Here is a 16967-nt window from a genome sequence, read left to right on the forward strand (position 1 = left end):
ACTGAAGGAATGAAAAAATTCCAATAAATGTTTGATAAAGAAGATTCAAAGTTAAAAATCTCCATTTTCCCTAAATTGTCCTAGGACCTGATGAGTTCCCGGTCAGAACACTGATAGCTTCCTTTTCTTCTGGACTGATACTAAGTGAAACGATACTAAAATGAAGTGTGGGGGGCTGCCACGAGTCATTACTGCCAAGATGACCAACAAAAGAAGGAACAGTGTTGTGCCGAAAAGCACCGTGGCCACGTGCAGCCTGTTCACCACACGAGCTGCACCCATTGTGTGCCCAAGGACAATGCCATCAAGAAGTTCATTATTGGAAGGGCGCCTGGGTGGCTCAGTCAGCTAGGCATCAACTCTGATTTCAGCTCAGGTCGTGATCTGCGGGCTGTGGGATCGAGCCCTGCATCAGCTCCTCGCTGAGCACGGAGCCTGCTTAAGACTCCGTCTCTCCCCCTGCCCCTCCCTGCACTCATGCACGCACACTCTCTTTCCCTCTCTAAAAATAAAAAATGAAGTTCATTATTGGAACCAAAGTAGTGGCCGCCGCTGTCAGGGACGTTTCCAGAATGAGTGATTTCAGCCTTTGTCCCACCTGTGCTGTATAGGAAGCTCCTTTCCTATGTGAGACAGGCATCGTTCTCGCGACTCCTGGGAGGACCACGTGCCTCCACCCCGTGTAGACCCTCAGGTGCTGCCCCACAACCTCCACCAAAGCCCGTGTGAGAGCCAAGTCATTAATAAGACTGAAGAAGAACTGTCCTCTGGAAACAGGAAAATGAAAATTGCACTTAAAAAGTACGTAGGGGGTGACATGCGAAAACAAGGGTAAATGATTGCACCCTCCCTTCCAAACAGAACATTCCTTTGATCCTCTGACAGAAGGAGACAAGCAGACGAGTAGTCAGAAAAGGTTTTGTGTGTGTGGACAGGTCACGAATGTAGGTTGCTGGAGGAGGAAGTGACGACAGAGTCTGTAAGAACACACATGCTATGTACGTGCGCATCAGATACTGAGTCTGGGTTTGCGTGAATCTGCGGCATCGTCATTGCTTCTTTGCTTCAAGTTTTCAGTAGAAATCCCTGAAGGATTGTGGGTTTTGATGGAAGTCTGGAAAGAAACTAAAGTTAAATTGTCTATAAAGTGAAGGTCTGCTTTGTAAAGGGAGGCTTGTATATGGAGAATAATGACATTTCCGGGGTGCCTGGGAAGCTCAGTTGGGGGAGCCTACAACTCTTGGTTTGAGCCCCATGCTGGGTGTAGAGATGACTTTAAAAAATAAAATCTTTTGGGGCGCCTGGGTGGCTCAGTGGGTTAAAGCCTCTGCTTTTGGCTCAGGTTGTGATCCCAGGGTCCTGGGATCGAGCCCCACATGGGGCTCTCTGCTCAGCAGGGAGCCTGCTTCCCTTCCTCTCTCTCTGCCTCTCTGCCTCCTTGTGATCTCTGTCAAATAAATAAAATCTTTAAAAAAAAAATCGTTTAAAGATTAAATATAATATTCCTAAGAATGTTTTCAGTATTTTTAAAAAACCAACTTCGATTGTTTCATCTTCCTCCTTTTAGTTCTTTTCAGAATTTCTCTTTGTCTCTGAGCAAGGTGAAAGCCTGGGAGGGCAGAGGAGAGAGGAATGAAAAAGAGACACCAAGATCGAGCTAGAGGGGAAGAAGTGGGAAAGCTGAATGTGGCTTCAGACCTGTGATGGCAATCATATCCCAACAGTCGTTATTTTATTTTTAGGAAGAAGTGATGGTCCTGGAGAGAATCCTACTCCAGACCATAAAGTTTGATCTACAGGTGGAACACCCATACCAGTTCCTCCTCAAATATGCAAAACAACTCAAAGGTAAGGGGCAAAGGTGCTTGAAGAACTTGTCACTGTGAAACCGAGTCTTTATAATGACTTGGCGGCGTTCAGATCATGCTTCTCGAAAGAGGAAAGCAGAAGAGTTGGGTGTGTGAGCGGGCGTGCCCGGGACATCAGGCTCCCAGACAGCCCGGAACGGTAGCTGTTAGTACCTCTTCCTGTCAGCTGTAGACAGATTCTGCGATTCAGTTGCCAAGTGATAGGAGGCAGGAAAATGAGTCAGAACTTTTTAAATAGCCTAATAAAATCTGCCTGGGAGCAGGCTTCCCAGAAGCGGTGGTTCAGCGCAGGTCGTGTGGGAAGAGGGCAGATAGGACTCACACCCACTCGTGTGCCCTCGTTCCCAGGCAGCAGCCCTTTACTGTGTTGGGACGGTGCTGAGCGCAGAGTGGATTTGAACTAAGTGCTGCTTTTTCTGCTCTCTCACGCTTGTTATCACTACTAATTTGCCTTTTTCTCCCTGTTTCTAGGTGATAAAAACAAAATTCAGAAGTTGGTTCAGATGGCATGGACATTTGTAAATGACAGGTACATGTGTTCAAGTGTCGATCTAACTGTAGTTCTTAAAATAGGCAGGGACTTTATGGCTGATTGAATCCAAGCTCCCTAGTTTGTGCCGAGGACTCTGACTCACCCAGCCTGAAGGGCCGGCTAATGGCAGAGATGGGGCCAGCGTCCAGGAATCCGGCCTCCCAGCAGAGGGATGCACGGCCATGTCTGGATAGAAGAAGCAAAAATGTCATCCCCAATTTAAAACATAGTCCAGAACACCAGAGAATTGTGACAGCGAAATACTTAGAACCCGTTTGGTTCTGCACAAATAGAATTCCTTATAAAATGGTTTTAGAGCCTTGCCATTCAGTGAGGTCCAGTGAGGCGGTGTGTGGGGATGGCCGGCCTGTGTGTGGAGCTGCTGTCATTTGAAAGCACAGCTCAGTGACAAGGACTTCAAGTTTGACGAACCTAGGCTTGTTCATTTGTATTTCGTGGTACAGCAATTTTTTAACGTTCTAGCATTCTGATTCTTCAAAGAACGTATTAGTAACTGTGGCTAACGTGACTTACTTTGGTACCTTTAGAAGACTTAAAACTTGCTGCTTTTATTTCTGATTCTCTATGTGGTCGTTTAGAGAGGAGTAAGCAAACTGACCTTGCGTGTGGCATCTGCTCTCCATTCATTGGATAACATAGCTGTTTGCTCCAAGTCACGTCACCCCTTTTTCTTGTCCCACTAGTCTCTGCACGACCTTGTCACTGCAGTGGGAACCAGAGATCATAGCAGTGGCAGTGATGTATCTCGCAGGACGTTTGTGCAAATTCGAAATACAAGAATGGACCTCCAAACCCATGTATAGGAGATGGTGGGAGCAGTTTGTGCAGGATGTCCCTGTGGACGTTCTGGAAGGTACTGGCATGCTGGGCTTTCCTGAGGGGGTTCCGTGTTTGGGGGATCCTTCTCTGTCAGCCTCAAGTCCCAAGAAGGGAATTCCCCACATCGGTAAATGTAAGCCGTTGTTCAGAAGCACCGTGTTAGTTCAGTTCTCTCCTAACAGCCGCTCTGCCCACACGGCGCACAGCAGAGTTTGGGAGAATTGCAGAGGTGATCCCGTCTCATCGGTCCCTGTAGGGGAATCCTAGCTGAGGGGGAAATGGGGTGATTTTTCCCTAGGCAGATGAACTTGTGACAGATGTGGTTGTTGTCCACCGTTCAGACATCTGCCACCAAATCCTGGATCTGTACTCACAAGGAAAGCAACAGATGCCTCATCACACAGCCCACCAGCTGCAGCAGCCCCCACCTCTGCAGTCTGCGCCGCAGGTGCCACAAGTGCCCCCGCCGCAGCCGCCTCAAGGCCCCGACCCGCCCCAGCCACAGCAGAAGGACGCACAGCCGCCCGCCCCACAGCCCCCGCCGCAGCAGGCCCCGCAGCCCAAGAAGCCGTCCCCGCAGCCCAGTCCTCCCCGCCCAGCGAAGCGAGCCGTGGTGAGTGGGCCAGGCGGCCCCGGGAGCGGCCAGCTGTGGGGTGGGGGAATAGCCAACCCCACAACCGAGCAGTCCCTCTTGTGATCTTCTGAAGATCAGGACATGATCTGTGCGGTGCAGGACACTGAGCCAGGGGGACCCCTGACCTCTCCTTCTGGCTGCATATCCACAGGGAGCCTGACAACTGCGGTGGGGGGGGGGGCCACAGGCAGCCGGGGAGGGCTCCAGCCACCGCTGCCTGCGTGTGTGTGTGTGTATGCATGTGTGTGTGTGTCCCGCTGACCGGCAGGGTGTCACATCTGTGTGCTACCTGCTAACATCAGTGTCTCCAGTCTCTCTGGCTTTTCTGTTTGGTGCTCTGAGTGATGCGGAGAGTTTGTGGAAGTTTCTCCCCACAGCAACAGCCTGGCCAGTAGAAGAGACCATAAGGGACAGACACATGTCAGCAAACCACTCTTCGAATTTAGGCCAGCGCATCAGAGGCCCTGCAACTTCGTGCTGTTCGGAAGCCACTATTGGAAATCCTCGGGGGTCCCGTCTGACCCGGGAAAGGGAAGGAGGACGGAAGTAGAGGGTGGTTTCTCAGGTGTCTCTGCCCTGCAGCTCTAAGCCAGAGCTGGGTCTTGTCTGGAGCCGGAGCAGCTGTTGCTGCGAGTTCGTTAGGTCCTGGGTCATCTGTTCTTCTCCCTGCACCCCCACTTTTGGTTAACACATGTGTATCATCTCTTGTAACAGGTTGTTTCTCCCAAAGAAGAGAACAAAGCAGCAGGTAACTTCCTCTTCTAAGGGGCCTTTTTTAGTTTTTATGTCCGTTTATCAAAACTTCAAATTCTTAGTTAACGTTTCTGCAAGATTTAGATTGTCCTTAAAATTTATCGTTACGGTCCATCGAAAACTTCACCCTGCCTGCCAGGATAAGTGCCCTGTGTGTTCAGATTGTATTCAGACCAAAGTTATCCAAAAATAGGAGCAGCGATAAAAGTGTACTTAGTAGCCTGTATACACATGTGGTCACGAATGAGGGAGGAGGGTTGCAGCAGTGTTCCTTTCTGGAGGTTTGGTTCAGCCCACCGCGGTAGACAGTAACGGGCCTGGGGTCCCCATCTTGAACACCAAGTGGCAGAGTGGTGGGCGGACAGGATGGCAGTGACAGGCGGTGCTGTTGCCCAGAGAACCACCCTGTGGCCCAGCCCTGCTGCTTATGTGGGCCAGACCTCTTTTAAACACAGCTTAGGTTTAGGTTTGGGGTTTTTTTGTAGAGCCCAAAGTTGGTTAATTTGTTTCTACATTGGAAACAAATGGAAAGGGCAAGTAAAATCTAGAAGATCATAGAACAGAAACCTAGAAGCATTTGTCCATGTGTCATGGGCCTTGATGTGCTGAACTCATGGAAGGCACAACAGTGTTTACTCATTTCTATTTCTCTTTTGCTTAGTTCCAGGGTGGGAGCTCAGTGAATGATTTATTGAACTGTTGTGAGATCTCCAAGTTATAATAAAGCTACATTTCTCTCAGGGTCTTTGGGGAAGTGCTGAGTTCAGTACAGGTGAATTTTTCTTCTGCTCCATCTGGGCAGAAAGTAAGTGTGAGACCCAAGATGGGGCTGTGCTTCTTGCCATATAGATATACATTGAGCTGAGCTGGTGTGCTATATAAGGCAGAAACAAGCCAGTGGTGACCTTGGAGGAGGACTGGCCTTTGAGCACCTGGAGCTGAGCTGGGGGGTTGAGCCTGTAGGTGGAAGGATGCAGGTGGGCACAGGAGCTGGGAACAGGTGGAGAGGGAGGGTCTTACTAGAATATGAAGAGGTAAAAGGGAGGAGCTCTGCTGGGACTCAGAGCGTGATTGGAACCGGAGTCCATGTGGGGGAGTGTGGGTTTTTGCATGGGTAGTGGGAGCCACCGAAGATCTTTGAGCAGGAGAGCGGCAAAGTCTGAGTTCCTTCTAGAAAATTTGCTGGCGGCAGTTACAGGACAGATGGTTGGGAACGCGGAGGCGCTCACAGGTCTCTGAATGAGATATGGTGAGGGCAGTCAGGGTAACGGCCTAGGGCCCACAAACCAAGGGTGTAGACACAGCCTGCAGGTAGGACCTTGACCAAGCTGTCTGCCCCGTGCGACTAGCCGCAGGCGGGTTTCAAGCCCTGGAAGTGTGGCCATCCCAAATCATGGTGTGTCCTTAGTGCAGAATACACGCCAGATTTCTAAGCATTACCAAGAAAAAAAGTGTAAAAACTCTTACTGATGAATATTTATGTTGATTACACACTGAAGTGATCAAATTTTTATACATTAGGTTAAATATTAAATTAATTCACATCTTTTTGTGAAAAGTGACTCCCAGAAAATTTAAAATCACAAGTGTGGCTCTTCTCTTTGGGGGCAGCACTGATCTAGACAGCTTCAGCTTGGGGGGGCAGGGTCGCAGGTGGGCATCCGATGTGACAGTGACCGCGGTCACAGCAGAGGTGGGGAAGGCATCATGTGAGCTGCTGGGTGGAGCTCGGAAGTCAGGTCCACGGCTTCAGGAGAGAGAGCAGCTAGAGGCATAGATTTACAGTTCATCCACCTAGAGGAGAGGGGATTTGATCCCCCAGAAAGCGAATACAGACAGACATATCCCCGAACTTTGAATATTCGGCCTGTTTGGAACAGAGGAAGCAGGACAGGCTCAGCGACGCTAGAGCAGAATCCTATCAGAACAGTGTAGAAGCCAGAATAATGTGAGTTTCTGGAAGAAAGCGTCAAAACGTACAAGCTAGCACAAAGGCGGGAGTTCTTTTCCCATGAGGTGTACTCTCCCTACTCCCTACCCTCATAAACCCCAGATACCGGGCTTGGTGTAGCCTGGCTTAGTGTTGTCGCTGTGGTTGCTGGTGGCCTGCAGCCTCTGGGTCTCTCCTGACATCCTTAATGTCCTGCTTCTGACATGCTGCCGATGGGAGCATGTGTCTGTGAGGAAGAAAATAGACTTAAAATGTGCCCAATGAAAAATACACAGGTGGTGGTTTCTCCCGTGAGCCCTCGGGGCTGGATGACAGGACTGTCCTCTTGTCCTGTAGACCCGGTGGACAGACGCACCCCATAGCTGAGATGGTACTCTGCTTCTCTCATTGTTGGAAGGCCTTGTCCGGGACCGTCAGCAGGGAAGTTGGGTAGATGTGGAAACGGCGCTGAGAAGCCAACAAGCTGATTATTTGGGGTCGAGGATGTGTGTTAGACTTGTTTGGTTCTGGTGAAAGGATTAGCACCTAATGGTTTTGCTGAGGCCTCCCTCAAGTTCCCTAAAGCCTTGGTCATGTTGGTTCTTTTTCCCCAAAGAAATTTCTGAATGGCACATTTCCCTTTTTCTTCTTCCTTTTTGTCTTCTATGACATGTTTATTCACATGAGAAAATATAAGTTGTTTTTCAATATCCTTTTCCTTTTTTAGAACCACCACCACCTAAAATCCCCAAAATTGAGACCACTCACCCTCCGTTGCCTCCGGCCCACCCACCGCCAGGTAAGTGTCTGCTCAAAGCAGTGCGGGAGGGCCGGCCTTTCAGTTTGCTCTTTTTTTCTTTTAAAGATTTTATTTATTTATTTGACAAAGCGAGGGAGAAGCAGGCTCCCCGCCGAGCAGAGAGCCCGATGTGGGGCTCGATCCCAGGACCCTGAGATCATGACCTGAGCCGAAGGCAGCGGCTTTAACCCACTGAGCCACCCAGGTGCCCCCCGTCTGCTCTTTCAAAGGGCTGACTTGGGAAGGCCTGGGACAAGTCTGTAGAAGGGAGACTTGGTAAGCCAAAATTTTAAAAGAAGATAGTGACCAAGTATCTTTCAAAAAATGGTGCACAAACCAGATCTTTGGAGGATGTTATAAATTCCAGGTGTATCTGGATATTCTCTGGCCTGTCATGTGTAGAAAGGCCAAACTACGCAGGATAAATGCAGAATCAGCTTCAGGAAGACAAAGCCCTGACAGCTAAGGAACACTGACCCGGCAGGATTGCTGTAGGTCTTAGACCCCAGTCTCTCTCGCTCTGCCTCCTGGTGGCGGGATGCCGTCTGGGTACATTTGGAGGAATGAGCAATTGCTCAGAGTCGAGTGGAGAATGAAGCGTGAGGAGTTCCCGCCCGGCACTCAGGGAGGGAACCAGGAAGCTTCCTTGGTGCCGTGTAAACCTGGAGGAGAAGCCGTGTAAGGGATGTCGCATTCTCTTCCTGGGACAGCGCTCTGGAGGGTGGAGCAGGCAGTGGGGTTGGCAGGAGTTGTGTGTGTTCTGAGCGGTGCTGGGCCAGCCCACCTCACCCAGCGGCTCGCCCTTGGGCTCCCAGCGCCGTGTGCCTGTGGCAGAGGTTCCACACGTTCTGTTTCTTTCTGCTTATGGTCAGCCCGAGCACTTTGGAAGATTTGGGAAAGTAGGGGCATCATTTGCTACTTTGGCAAAGACCCTACAGTCCTCAGTCTGGGATGAAGCCTGCTTAAAAAGACACGTACAGTGGGTCATTTCTGTACTTCGTGGCGTCTCCTCCGCAAGCAGGCACGGATCCCCATCGCCTGTGCCAGGGGTGTGGCTGAGAGGAGGTGTGGGGTCCTGGGAAGCCCAAGGCAGGGAGAGCTGCGCACTGTGGGGCAGGGGTGGCCTGAGCATGGTGTCGGGAGCCCCGCAGCTCGCACAAAGCTCCCAGCACGGGCAGCAGGCAGGAGGGCTGAAGGCACCGGTGGCAGGTGGTGGGAGCCGACTTGGCTGCGGGAAGGGCCGCGGTGGGAGCTGCAGTGGAGTGTGGCAGCCGCAGGTGCTGAAGGCGGAGGTGGAAGCAGAGGGGTCGGTGGGCCAGGCCACGGGAGCTCGTTCCAGCGAGGTCCCATCCCTGCTTCATAGGGGCCTGTGGCCGAGGGGAGGCAGATGGAAAAGAATCGCAGAGGTTGTCTGCGGTTCGGGGAGCCGCAGGTCCTGATGAGGCGCGGGAAGCAGGAAGAGGCAGGTCACCAGGGATGTCTCAGAGGGCGGCCGGGGTGGCAGATGTCAGAGCGAGGATGAAGAGAGCAGCGCAGGTACCTGGAGAGAGCACTCATCCCGGGTTCGGTTACAGAGGACAGGCGAGTGAACAGGTGACTTGCAGAGGCAGCAGCACAGTGTGACAGGAAGGGACATCTCAAAGATGGGCGAGCGTGTTGTGGACCCAGGCGCCCTGGACTGACACACAGGAGGAATTCACGGTGGTGGGCCCTTTGTCCACAGGCCTCAAGTTCATACTCTGTGTTCCCTAGTCAGCTTCGGAACTAAGAGGCCACTGGCCCTGCCCTGGAGCCCAGACAGATTTCTCCATAGGCACATCTGACCTTCTGACTTGGCTAGGCATGCTGGTTCGTTCAGGCCAGGCCCCAGGGCCATGGCTGTCGGTGAGAGATGTCCTAGCCAGCCTGAACTGCTGCCCTCACTCACGTGGCAAGAGCAGCGAGGGCCCTGCAGATGCCGCAGCGCTGCTCTGGGCACGTGACACATCCGTGTCTGTACAATCGGGGCTGCTCCGAGCTCCAGGGAGCACACGAGGCCAAGTGCTAGGAGACCCAGAAGCCCCTTCATGGCCCTCACTTTCTTGTGTTCTCTGGACCCTGAGATCTTGGCTCCTATGATGTGTCTTTTACTCTGGGCTGCCATAGGAATTACCCAGAGAACACATTTCATCAGTGATTGGCCTCTCCTGGTGGCGTGTCCCCACTGTCCCTGTCCAGGTGTCTGGTCATGAATGCAGAGGGGAATGGCAGGTGAAAATGTGTGCAGTGAGGCTGTGGACGAAGAGAGCCGGGGGCCGCGTGGGAAGCCCCAGGGAGGGCAGCCGCCGAAAGCTCGGCAGTGCTCCCAGAGAGTACGCGCTGGGGGCTGATCTCCCTCCTCTTAGTAAACTCGAACCAGAATTTCTCCTTTGGTGGCTTCATCGGGAATGTCAGAGACTTGCTTATTGTGTTAGTTAAACGTTGCCTCATTCACTTGACCAGCTCGCAGGCTTTGCGCCCGCTGCCAGTGCTGCAGACAGTGGGGTGACCTGGCCCAGGCCTCATGGTCTCTAGAGGCAGAGACAGGAGGAAGAAGGGCCCCGCTCCCATCTATACTAGCCGGAGGGGCTCCGTGCCCTGCAGGCACTGCCTTGGCCGGTGTGGTGAGGACCACGGGAGGGAGACCCGGCCATGCTGCGTGGAGGGGGGTCCTTTGTGATGGCATCAGGCACTGGCCACAGAGGGGACGGCTGCTCGCTGCTCTCTGTGAAGTTGGCCCTGGGGGAAGAGCAGCAGCCCTGCCACCGCTAGAACGGGGGCGAGAAAGTGGGGGAGGGTGGGGGAGAGCATGAGAACTGCTGTGTGCAGCTCCTGGCTTCCACGGCGGCCTTCCCCACCCTGAGGTCTTCACTGGACATGTCCCTGCACAAGCAGACCCAGGAGCCAGCCCAGGGCCAGGCAGTAACTTGTCTCTCCTCTGCAGACCGGAAGCCTCCCCTCTCGGCTCCCTTAGGCGAGGCGGAGCCCCCGGGCCCTGTGGATGCCAGTGACCTTCCCAAAGTCCAGATTCCTCCTCCGGCCCACCCAGCCCCGGTGCACCAGCCGCCACCGCTGCCGCACCGGCCGCCGCCGCCGCCGCCCTCCAGCTACATGACCGGGATGTCCACCACCAGCTCCTACATGTCGGGAGAGGGTTACCAGAGCCTGCAGTCCATGATGAAGACCGAGGGCCCATCCTATGGAGCCCTGCCCCCAGCCTACGGCCCACCAGCTCACCTGCCCTACCACCCGCACGTCTACCCCCCCAACCCGCCGCCACCCCCAGTGCCCCCGCCCCCAGCCTCCTTCCCCCCACCTGCCATTCCTCCCCCAACCCCTGGCTATCCCCCACCTCCCCCCACCTACAACCCCAACTTCCCACCCCCACCCCCACGCCTGCCCCCCACCCACGCAGTCCCCCCTCACCCTCCTCCAGGCCTGGGCCTGCCACCTGCCAGCTACCCACCCCCAGCTGTGCCCCCAGGAGGACAGCCACCTGTGCCCCCACCCATCCCCCCACCCGGCATGCCTCCGGTTGGGGGGCTGGGGCGGGCAGCCTGGATGAGATAACGTGATGCCTTTTTTTCCCCCTTTGTTTTTTTAACAAATGTTTTTCTAATCAACTCGAAGAGTAGTTTAAGTGGGTAAGCAGCAGGGTACCTTATCTAATGCTAGAGAGCTGCAGTATGGGAAGAAACGGACCGGACCCGAGATGAAATTGGGGTGGTCCTCCACATCTGGAGAATGGGGCCGCGGCCTTCAGCATAGCCTGGGCAGTGCCAGTCTCGATCCCACCACACATTCGGTCTCAGCTGGTGGAGTCCTGCACTGGGTTCCTTGTACTCATGAAAACATTAACCAGCCATATTGGCTCAAGAAATAGCTTCAGTAAGGAGTGAATTTCCTTCTAGAAATCAGTGCCTATTTTTCCTGGAAAATCCATTTTAAATAGTCCAGTTCCATCTGAAGTCAAGCTGTTGTCATCGCTTTCATTCTGTGACGTTCTTTCCCAACACCCAATAGGTCAGACGAACCACTTGTTTGATTTAGAGATATTTACATCCTTTGTATTGATCTTATTTTGAAGGGGTTGCCTTGTTGGATGGCTTCGTTCTTTTTCTTCCAGAGAGAAAGGAAGAAATGTACTTGGAAAGTAATGTATGTTTACATCAATTTGCAAATTCCTGTACATAGAGATATATTTTTTAAGTGTGAATGTAACAGCATACTGTGAATTCCATCTTGGTTACAGACGCGGCTCCTTCGGTCAGTTATCCAAATAAACCCGTTGTGAAACGACCATTTTGTTCCTTCCGCACAGAAGGTGGGGCCCCAAGAGGCAGCTCTTCCCCCTGGCCCTGGGTGCTGAGGGGCGGGCAGCAGAGGGACACTGGCCTCACAAGTCCCAGACCTGACCCCATGTCACCCAAGGCAGCGCCCCCCAGGGGTCTGCCCTCACGGACCAGCTCTTACCCCGCCCCATGCCTGCATGGGCTCCCCTCGGAGGAACCCGGGTGGTTCCAAACTAGTGTGAAGCTCTCACGTGCACCCATGCAGATGGGCTTCTGGGTCCCACGAGGGCTCGGACTGGAAATTTCTTTCCACTTGCACCTTGAGTGGCCGTCTATGGTCTCTAAGACTGGGCAGAACCCCCATGCCCGAGGTGCTCCCGGGGCTATGGCCCTCTACCCGGCGCCCCCCCCCACCCGAGACAAGCACTGCGCACCCACCACAGAGGCTTACAAAGAGCCTTTATTTATCTAGCGCAAAGTATACACTATCACAATCTTCTGTTACTCCTTTTACTAAAATAGTTCAAATCAGTGTTTTTACCACACTATCAAAAGTTCTAGCGCTTTTTCTCTCCCCAAATCAAAGTGGTTCAGTGGAAGGTAGAAACGGGCACAGGGGTCCACAGCTCCCAGCTCCGCCCGGAGCCGGGCGAGGGGCTGGCCCCGGTTCTCAGGGTGGGCACCCACCATAGGAACCAGCATGGCTGATGGCCCGGGGCCGGGAACCACACGTTCCAGCCCGATTCCAGAAAGCAGCACAAATACCACCCCCCACCCACAGTATGAAAAATATACACCTCTACCGCTCCGCAGTCATGCATTTAGCTTGTTTCCTTAAAAAAAAAAAAAAAATCAGTAGTATGTATTTTGTTTCTTCTCAAGTTTCCAAGGAAAAAAAAAAAGGTCACTTTTTCTGTTTAAACACTGATGTGTAGCTAATAACTTTTGGATAAAAACGTGCCACCCTAAAAAAATGTGCTCAGCAGATTCTGATCCCAGGATGGGCTCGGCCACCTGGGGTGAGGCTGGAAGGGTGACATCACAGTGGGAACTGAAGCCCCAGTCCAGATGTCACACGGGGCTTCAAGATCTAGAATCAGAGTATGAAACGTAAAGGGACCTTTATGAAAGGGCACCGAGTTCAGCAACACCTGTCCCTGACCGTGAGCTTCCACAGCTAAGGCTCCAGAGGGGAGATCACCCCACGTCACCCGACGCACGTCCGAGCTGCTGGCAGGGCCGGGACTCATGCTCGCCTGGCCCCCCGCTGTCCCTGCGGTGAGGCTCCTCTGATCCTCCCCAGCCTGTGGGCTCCCACTGCACCCACCCAACCCCTGCCCTGTGGGGCCAGGCAGAGGCGCTGCTGGCTTTTTTTTTTTTTTTTTTTTTTTTTGAACAGCTTATTACGTTAGATGACTGTCACAGGTGCAGTTCTGTCCTTGAAAGCCATCGCCACACACTTGGCTCAGGAACACAAGCAGCGGTGGGAAGGAGAGGTCTGCGCCCGGCTCTGCTGCCTGCACGGCGCACAGGAAGACCAGGCAGAAACGCCCCACCTGACCCCCAGGTACCCCACAGCATGACGGACAGGGCCACCCCTTTCCCGAGGCAGGGACGGTCCCTTCAAAGCTGTTCTTCCCTGGGCCAGTGTGCAGGAGATCTGCGGATACCAGGGCCCTGACTTATTGCTAATGTTCAGTGGTGGCCAGGCCGGCCTGATCCAGACATGACAAAGGGGCTCCCAGATGTGGCTTCCACCCAAAATGGACCCACCCACCCCCACCCACCTCGGGCTGCTCTGTGGTTCTTTGGACTCCAAGATCCAGAGGGGAGCCTCTGTCCCCCAGCTCACTGCCCACTAGGGCAAGAACTACTTGGTACCATGACCAAGGACGTTCCCTAGCTTGCGATGCACACCCCGAGTGAGAGGAAGCTGAGCACCTGACCTGCTGGCAAGCTCCCTTCAGGGACGGCCCAGAGCTCCCTGTAACACCCAGGGCAAGAGGAACATGCCTGTTGCTGTCACCAGAACCCACCTAGCACTCCCTGGGCACAAGGAGGGCTATAAGCCTTTCCCCTGAGAGTGTACGACTCACCCACGGGCGCCGATGGCCAACGGGCGGTGGGAATGGCGCAGAGTCCCCCCTGGGGCTCTAGGAACAGGGTGGCCTCCCCCATCCCCTCACCTGGCCCCCGTCCCTCGTGCGGGCCTGGATGAGGCCTGCCCACTGCAAAAGCGGCCTCCTGGGCTCTTCGAGTGCTTGAGGCACGGAGCCAAGCCCCACCAGCCAGCGGAGGTGGCGGGAGGGAGCGAGCAGCCGTCACGGCCGGTGGCCCCCCCACTTCCCAGCATCCGTGAGCTCGTCTGTAATGGGCCCCGACCACCCACCCTCTGGGCCTCACCTTCCTCAGCAATTTCAACATTTCTCTGTCTCACTCTGTAGTTTGTACATGGTCATTTGCACGGAAGGTCTCGTTTGATCCCGAGCCCCACGAAGAGGGCCTGAGGCTGTCCCTTCTCAGTGGCGGACACGGAGGCTCAGAGAGGGGAGGTGGCAGCACCTGTGACGAGGCAGCAAGGCAGGGGGCCCCGCTCGGTCCCCGGCTCCAGCCGGCCCAGCCAGCAGCGGCTTCTGCAGCAGGGGGAGCGCCCGGGCGCGAGGGCTGGGACAGAGGCCCGAGCTGAACCCAGCTGGTGGCCTCGGGTGGTGAGCACGGCCCAAAGAACCTGAGACCTCGTCTTCCCGCCAGGGGCCTGGAGAAGCCGAGTGACTTGCTGAAGGTCACACAGCCACTTAAAGCCAGAGCCAGGTCAGGCTCCTTCCAGAGAGGGCAGAAGTCCCCCACCGGCCAGCCCGTGCAGCTCCGTCCACAGTGACCCCGGCTGGGGCCGGGCTCTGGGGGACACCAGAGGCCCAGCTCGGCCCGGTGCTGCCCATCTGGAGAGAGAGCGTGGGGCTCGGCCCAGAGGCTCTCCACACAGCCTCCTAGCTCCCTGGCCCATCGTGTGAAACCACAGAGATGGAGAGGCCTCGGGTCCTGGGCAGGAGGGACCCAAAAAGCCAGGGCACGACCTGCCCCGGGGTGGGAGGGGAGACTCTGCAGCGAGTGATGTGTTCGGGGCTGGGGGCAAGCACCCTGACACCAAGCAGCAGCTGCCAGCAGGGAGCTGGGCGTGGGGCGGGGGGGCAGTGCTGCCAGAGGAAGGGCCTCAGGGCCTCCAGCCAGTCACAGACACCGTGAGCTTCCCTGCCCGCGACTCGGGCCGCGGGGCTCAGTGAGCGGGGGGTTCGGGCCGCAGATGGTGAGAAGGGGCGCCCCTGTGTCACGCTCAGCTGCCGGTGGCCTCTGTCCAGTGTGGGCGGCAGCCAGGGGGTAGAAGGCTCGACGAGGTGCCCCTCGGCCAAGGCCGGGCCCAGCCTGGGATGCCAGGCCCTGAGTCCCCACACAGCCTTCCGCCTCCCGGCAGCGGGGTCCCAGAGCAGGGACGAGGCTGTCTGGGCCGCTCTGCCATGGGGCACGGCCGGCAGCCTCTCGTCTTCCGTGTGCTGGTGCGTGAGGAGGGAGACGGAGGCCCGGCTGTCAGCGTGCTGGACCCCCGGGAGCCGGGTCATGGCGGGCAGTGTCCTATGTACAATTCACCACAGGAAACGAACACGGGGGCCTGCGACTCGTCCCGGGCGCCCGGCAGGGCCAGTCCACGTCCACAGAGAAGCAGCCCTACAAAGGCCCCTTGAACTGGTTCCCAGACAGGTGCTGCCGGATGGAGGGCTTGGAGCTGGCCGCGTCCCCGAGTTTTCGCCAGACCACCTGTGGACAGGGCGAGCTGTGAGTGCAGAGCCCACCCGAGCCCACCTGCTGACCCGGGCACCCACACTGCCCCGGGCCCCTCAAAATCACCCAAAAAGTCCCCACAGTGTGGGGCCCGGAGGGGAAACTGAGGCCACGTGAGGCCCAGAGAGGCAGGAGGCGGCAGAGGAGGTGTGTACGGAACACCTGGCCCCAAGTGAGGCCCAGGTTCCGCCCCTGCTGCGTCCTAGAAGGGTCCAGAGATGACACACCTCAGCCAGGCAGGTCAGGGCTGAGCTCCCCGTTCTGGGCGGCCACAGAAGCAGCCCAGCTTCCAGAAGCAAATGCAGCCCAGCCTCGCAGGCCCTCAGAGCAGCCCACACCTCTGGTCCGAACACCACCTGTGTGGCCAGCAGCCACTGGGGGCCACCGGGGGCCACGGGATGGGATATGCGGGGTGAACGGAACCAGTCCCAGGGGGCCGGGGGCGGCGCTCCGGGAACGGACAGGCCCGGAGAGGTCAGGGCCCCCACTCTCAGGCGGAAGTGGGACAGGCAGTGGGGGGAGGACCGGCCAGGGCTGTCCAGGCTCTGGTGCCTTCCCCCAGGCCTCCAGGTCACGCCAGGACCTGCCCCGCTCACACCCCCCGCCCCCTGGGCCCCGGACCCCAGAGCCCCGCCGCCGGGCCCGGAAGCGCCTCACGTTGCACATCTCACGGACGACGGCCTTCTCCTTCTCACTCAGGTCCTCCTCACAGCTGTCCTGGAGCTGCCGGTCCAGGTTCTCGTGCACCTCCAGGACCTGCGGGGAACCGGCCCCAGGGTCAAGGGGAAGGCTGCCCACGGACGCCAAGGATCCCGAGCCACTGGGTCCCAGCCAGCATGAGGGGCATGGAGAGACCCGGGGGGGGGGTCCTCTTCCCTCACCCTAGCAGCCCCCCCCCCAGGTAAGCCGCACCCCCAACATCACGGCTGGGGGTGAAGCTGGAGCCGGGTCCCCGGGAAGCAGGGAGGCCAGGCTGCGGCGGCACAGGGGGAACCACCCTCAGACAGGCACGCTCATTCCAACCGAGGGCCCCCAGCAAGCACGCACTCGCACACACAGTATGAGTGTGTGCGCACACAGGTGAGCGTGTGGAGGTGTCCCAGTCACTGCCCGCACCAGCGTAAGTTGCTGTCTGTCATCTGCGCAGACAGGCCGGCACACCCGGGCCACAGAGCACGTATGTCCACGCGCGGGTGAGGGCGGGGGGCATGGCCGTGGTGGGTGTGGGCCCAGTGAACCAGCCCCCGGGGAGCTGTACCTGCGAGCGAGGACGGGCCTCGAGTCTGGAGCCTGATCCCAGCCCCGCCCTGCCCCCACCTCTCTGACTTAGAGGGGGCGCCCGCCCTCCCCTGCCTGGCCCAAGTATGTTTCCCGTCACTGGGATGGCGGATGGGTAACCACCTGCTGCCAACCCACACCTCCAACTCCCTCCCCCAAGGTATTCCGGGCTCAGGGCCCCTCCCCACC

The 16967-nt window shown here is 56.3% G+C and overlaps 2 protein-coding genes across 8 annotated transcripts in view; one reads left to right on the forward strand and one right to left on the reverse strand.

Annotated features, from left to right (window-relative positions):
* Nucleotides 1–11678, forward strand: part of CCNK (cyclin K) — a 29534-nt gene extending 17856 nt beyond the window's left edge. Inside the window, exons 5-11 of one of the 2 annotated variants that reach the window (XM_046010050.1) lie at nucleotides 1743–1848; nucleotides 2340–2397; nucleotides 3105–3274; nucleotides 3582–3853; nucleotides 4589–4622; nucleotides 7285–7356; nucleotides 10319–11677. In XM_046010050.1, coding sequence (XP_045866006.1) covers nucleotides 1743–1848; nucleotides 2340–2397; nucleotides 3105–3274; nucleotides 3582–3853; nucleotides 4589–4622; nucleotides 7285–7356; nucleotides 10319–10944 — 1338 coding nt within the window. In that variant the 3' untranslated portion in view covers nucleotides 10945–11677. Of the gene's footprint in view, nucleotides 1–1742; nucleotides 1849–2339; nucleotides 2398–3104; nucleotides 3275–3581; nucleotides 3854–4588; nucleotides 4623–7284; nucleotides 7357–10318 lie in introns of both variants that reach the window. The other variant, XM_046010049.1, reaches the window with a different exon arrangement.
* A 430-nt stretch (nucleotides 11679–12108) lies between these two features.
* CCDC85C (coiled-coil domain containing 85C) overlaps nucleotides 12109–16967 on the reverse strand; it is a 74356-nt gene continuing 69497 nt past the window's right edge. For 4 of the 6 annotated variants that reach the window (XM_046010052.1, XM_046010051.1, XM_046010054.1 and 1 more), the window contains 2 exons: nucleotides 16099–16256; nucleotides 12109–15476 (listed from right to left, as the gene is read on the reverse strand). In XM_046010052.1, coding sequence (XP_045866008.1) covers nucleotides 15305–15476; nucleotides 16099–16256 — 330 coding nt within the window. In that variant the 3' untranslated portion in view covers nucleotides 12109–15304. The remainder of the gene's footprint in view (nucleotides 15477–16098; nucleotides 16257–16967) is intronic. The other 2 variants (XM_046010055.1, XM_046010058.1) reach the window with 1 other exon arrangement.

This window comes from Meles meles, chromosome 6 (genome assembly GCF_922984935.1).
Source record: "Meles meles chromosome 6, mMelMel3.1 paternal haplotype, whole genome shotgun sequence".
In the NCBI taxonomy this organism is placed as follows: Eukaryota; Metazoa; Chordata; class Mammalia; order Carnivora; family Mustelidae; genus Meles; species Meles meles.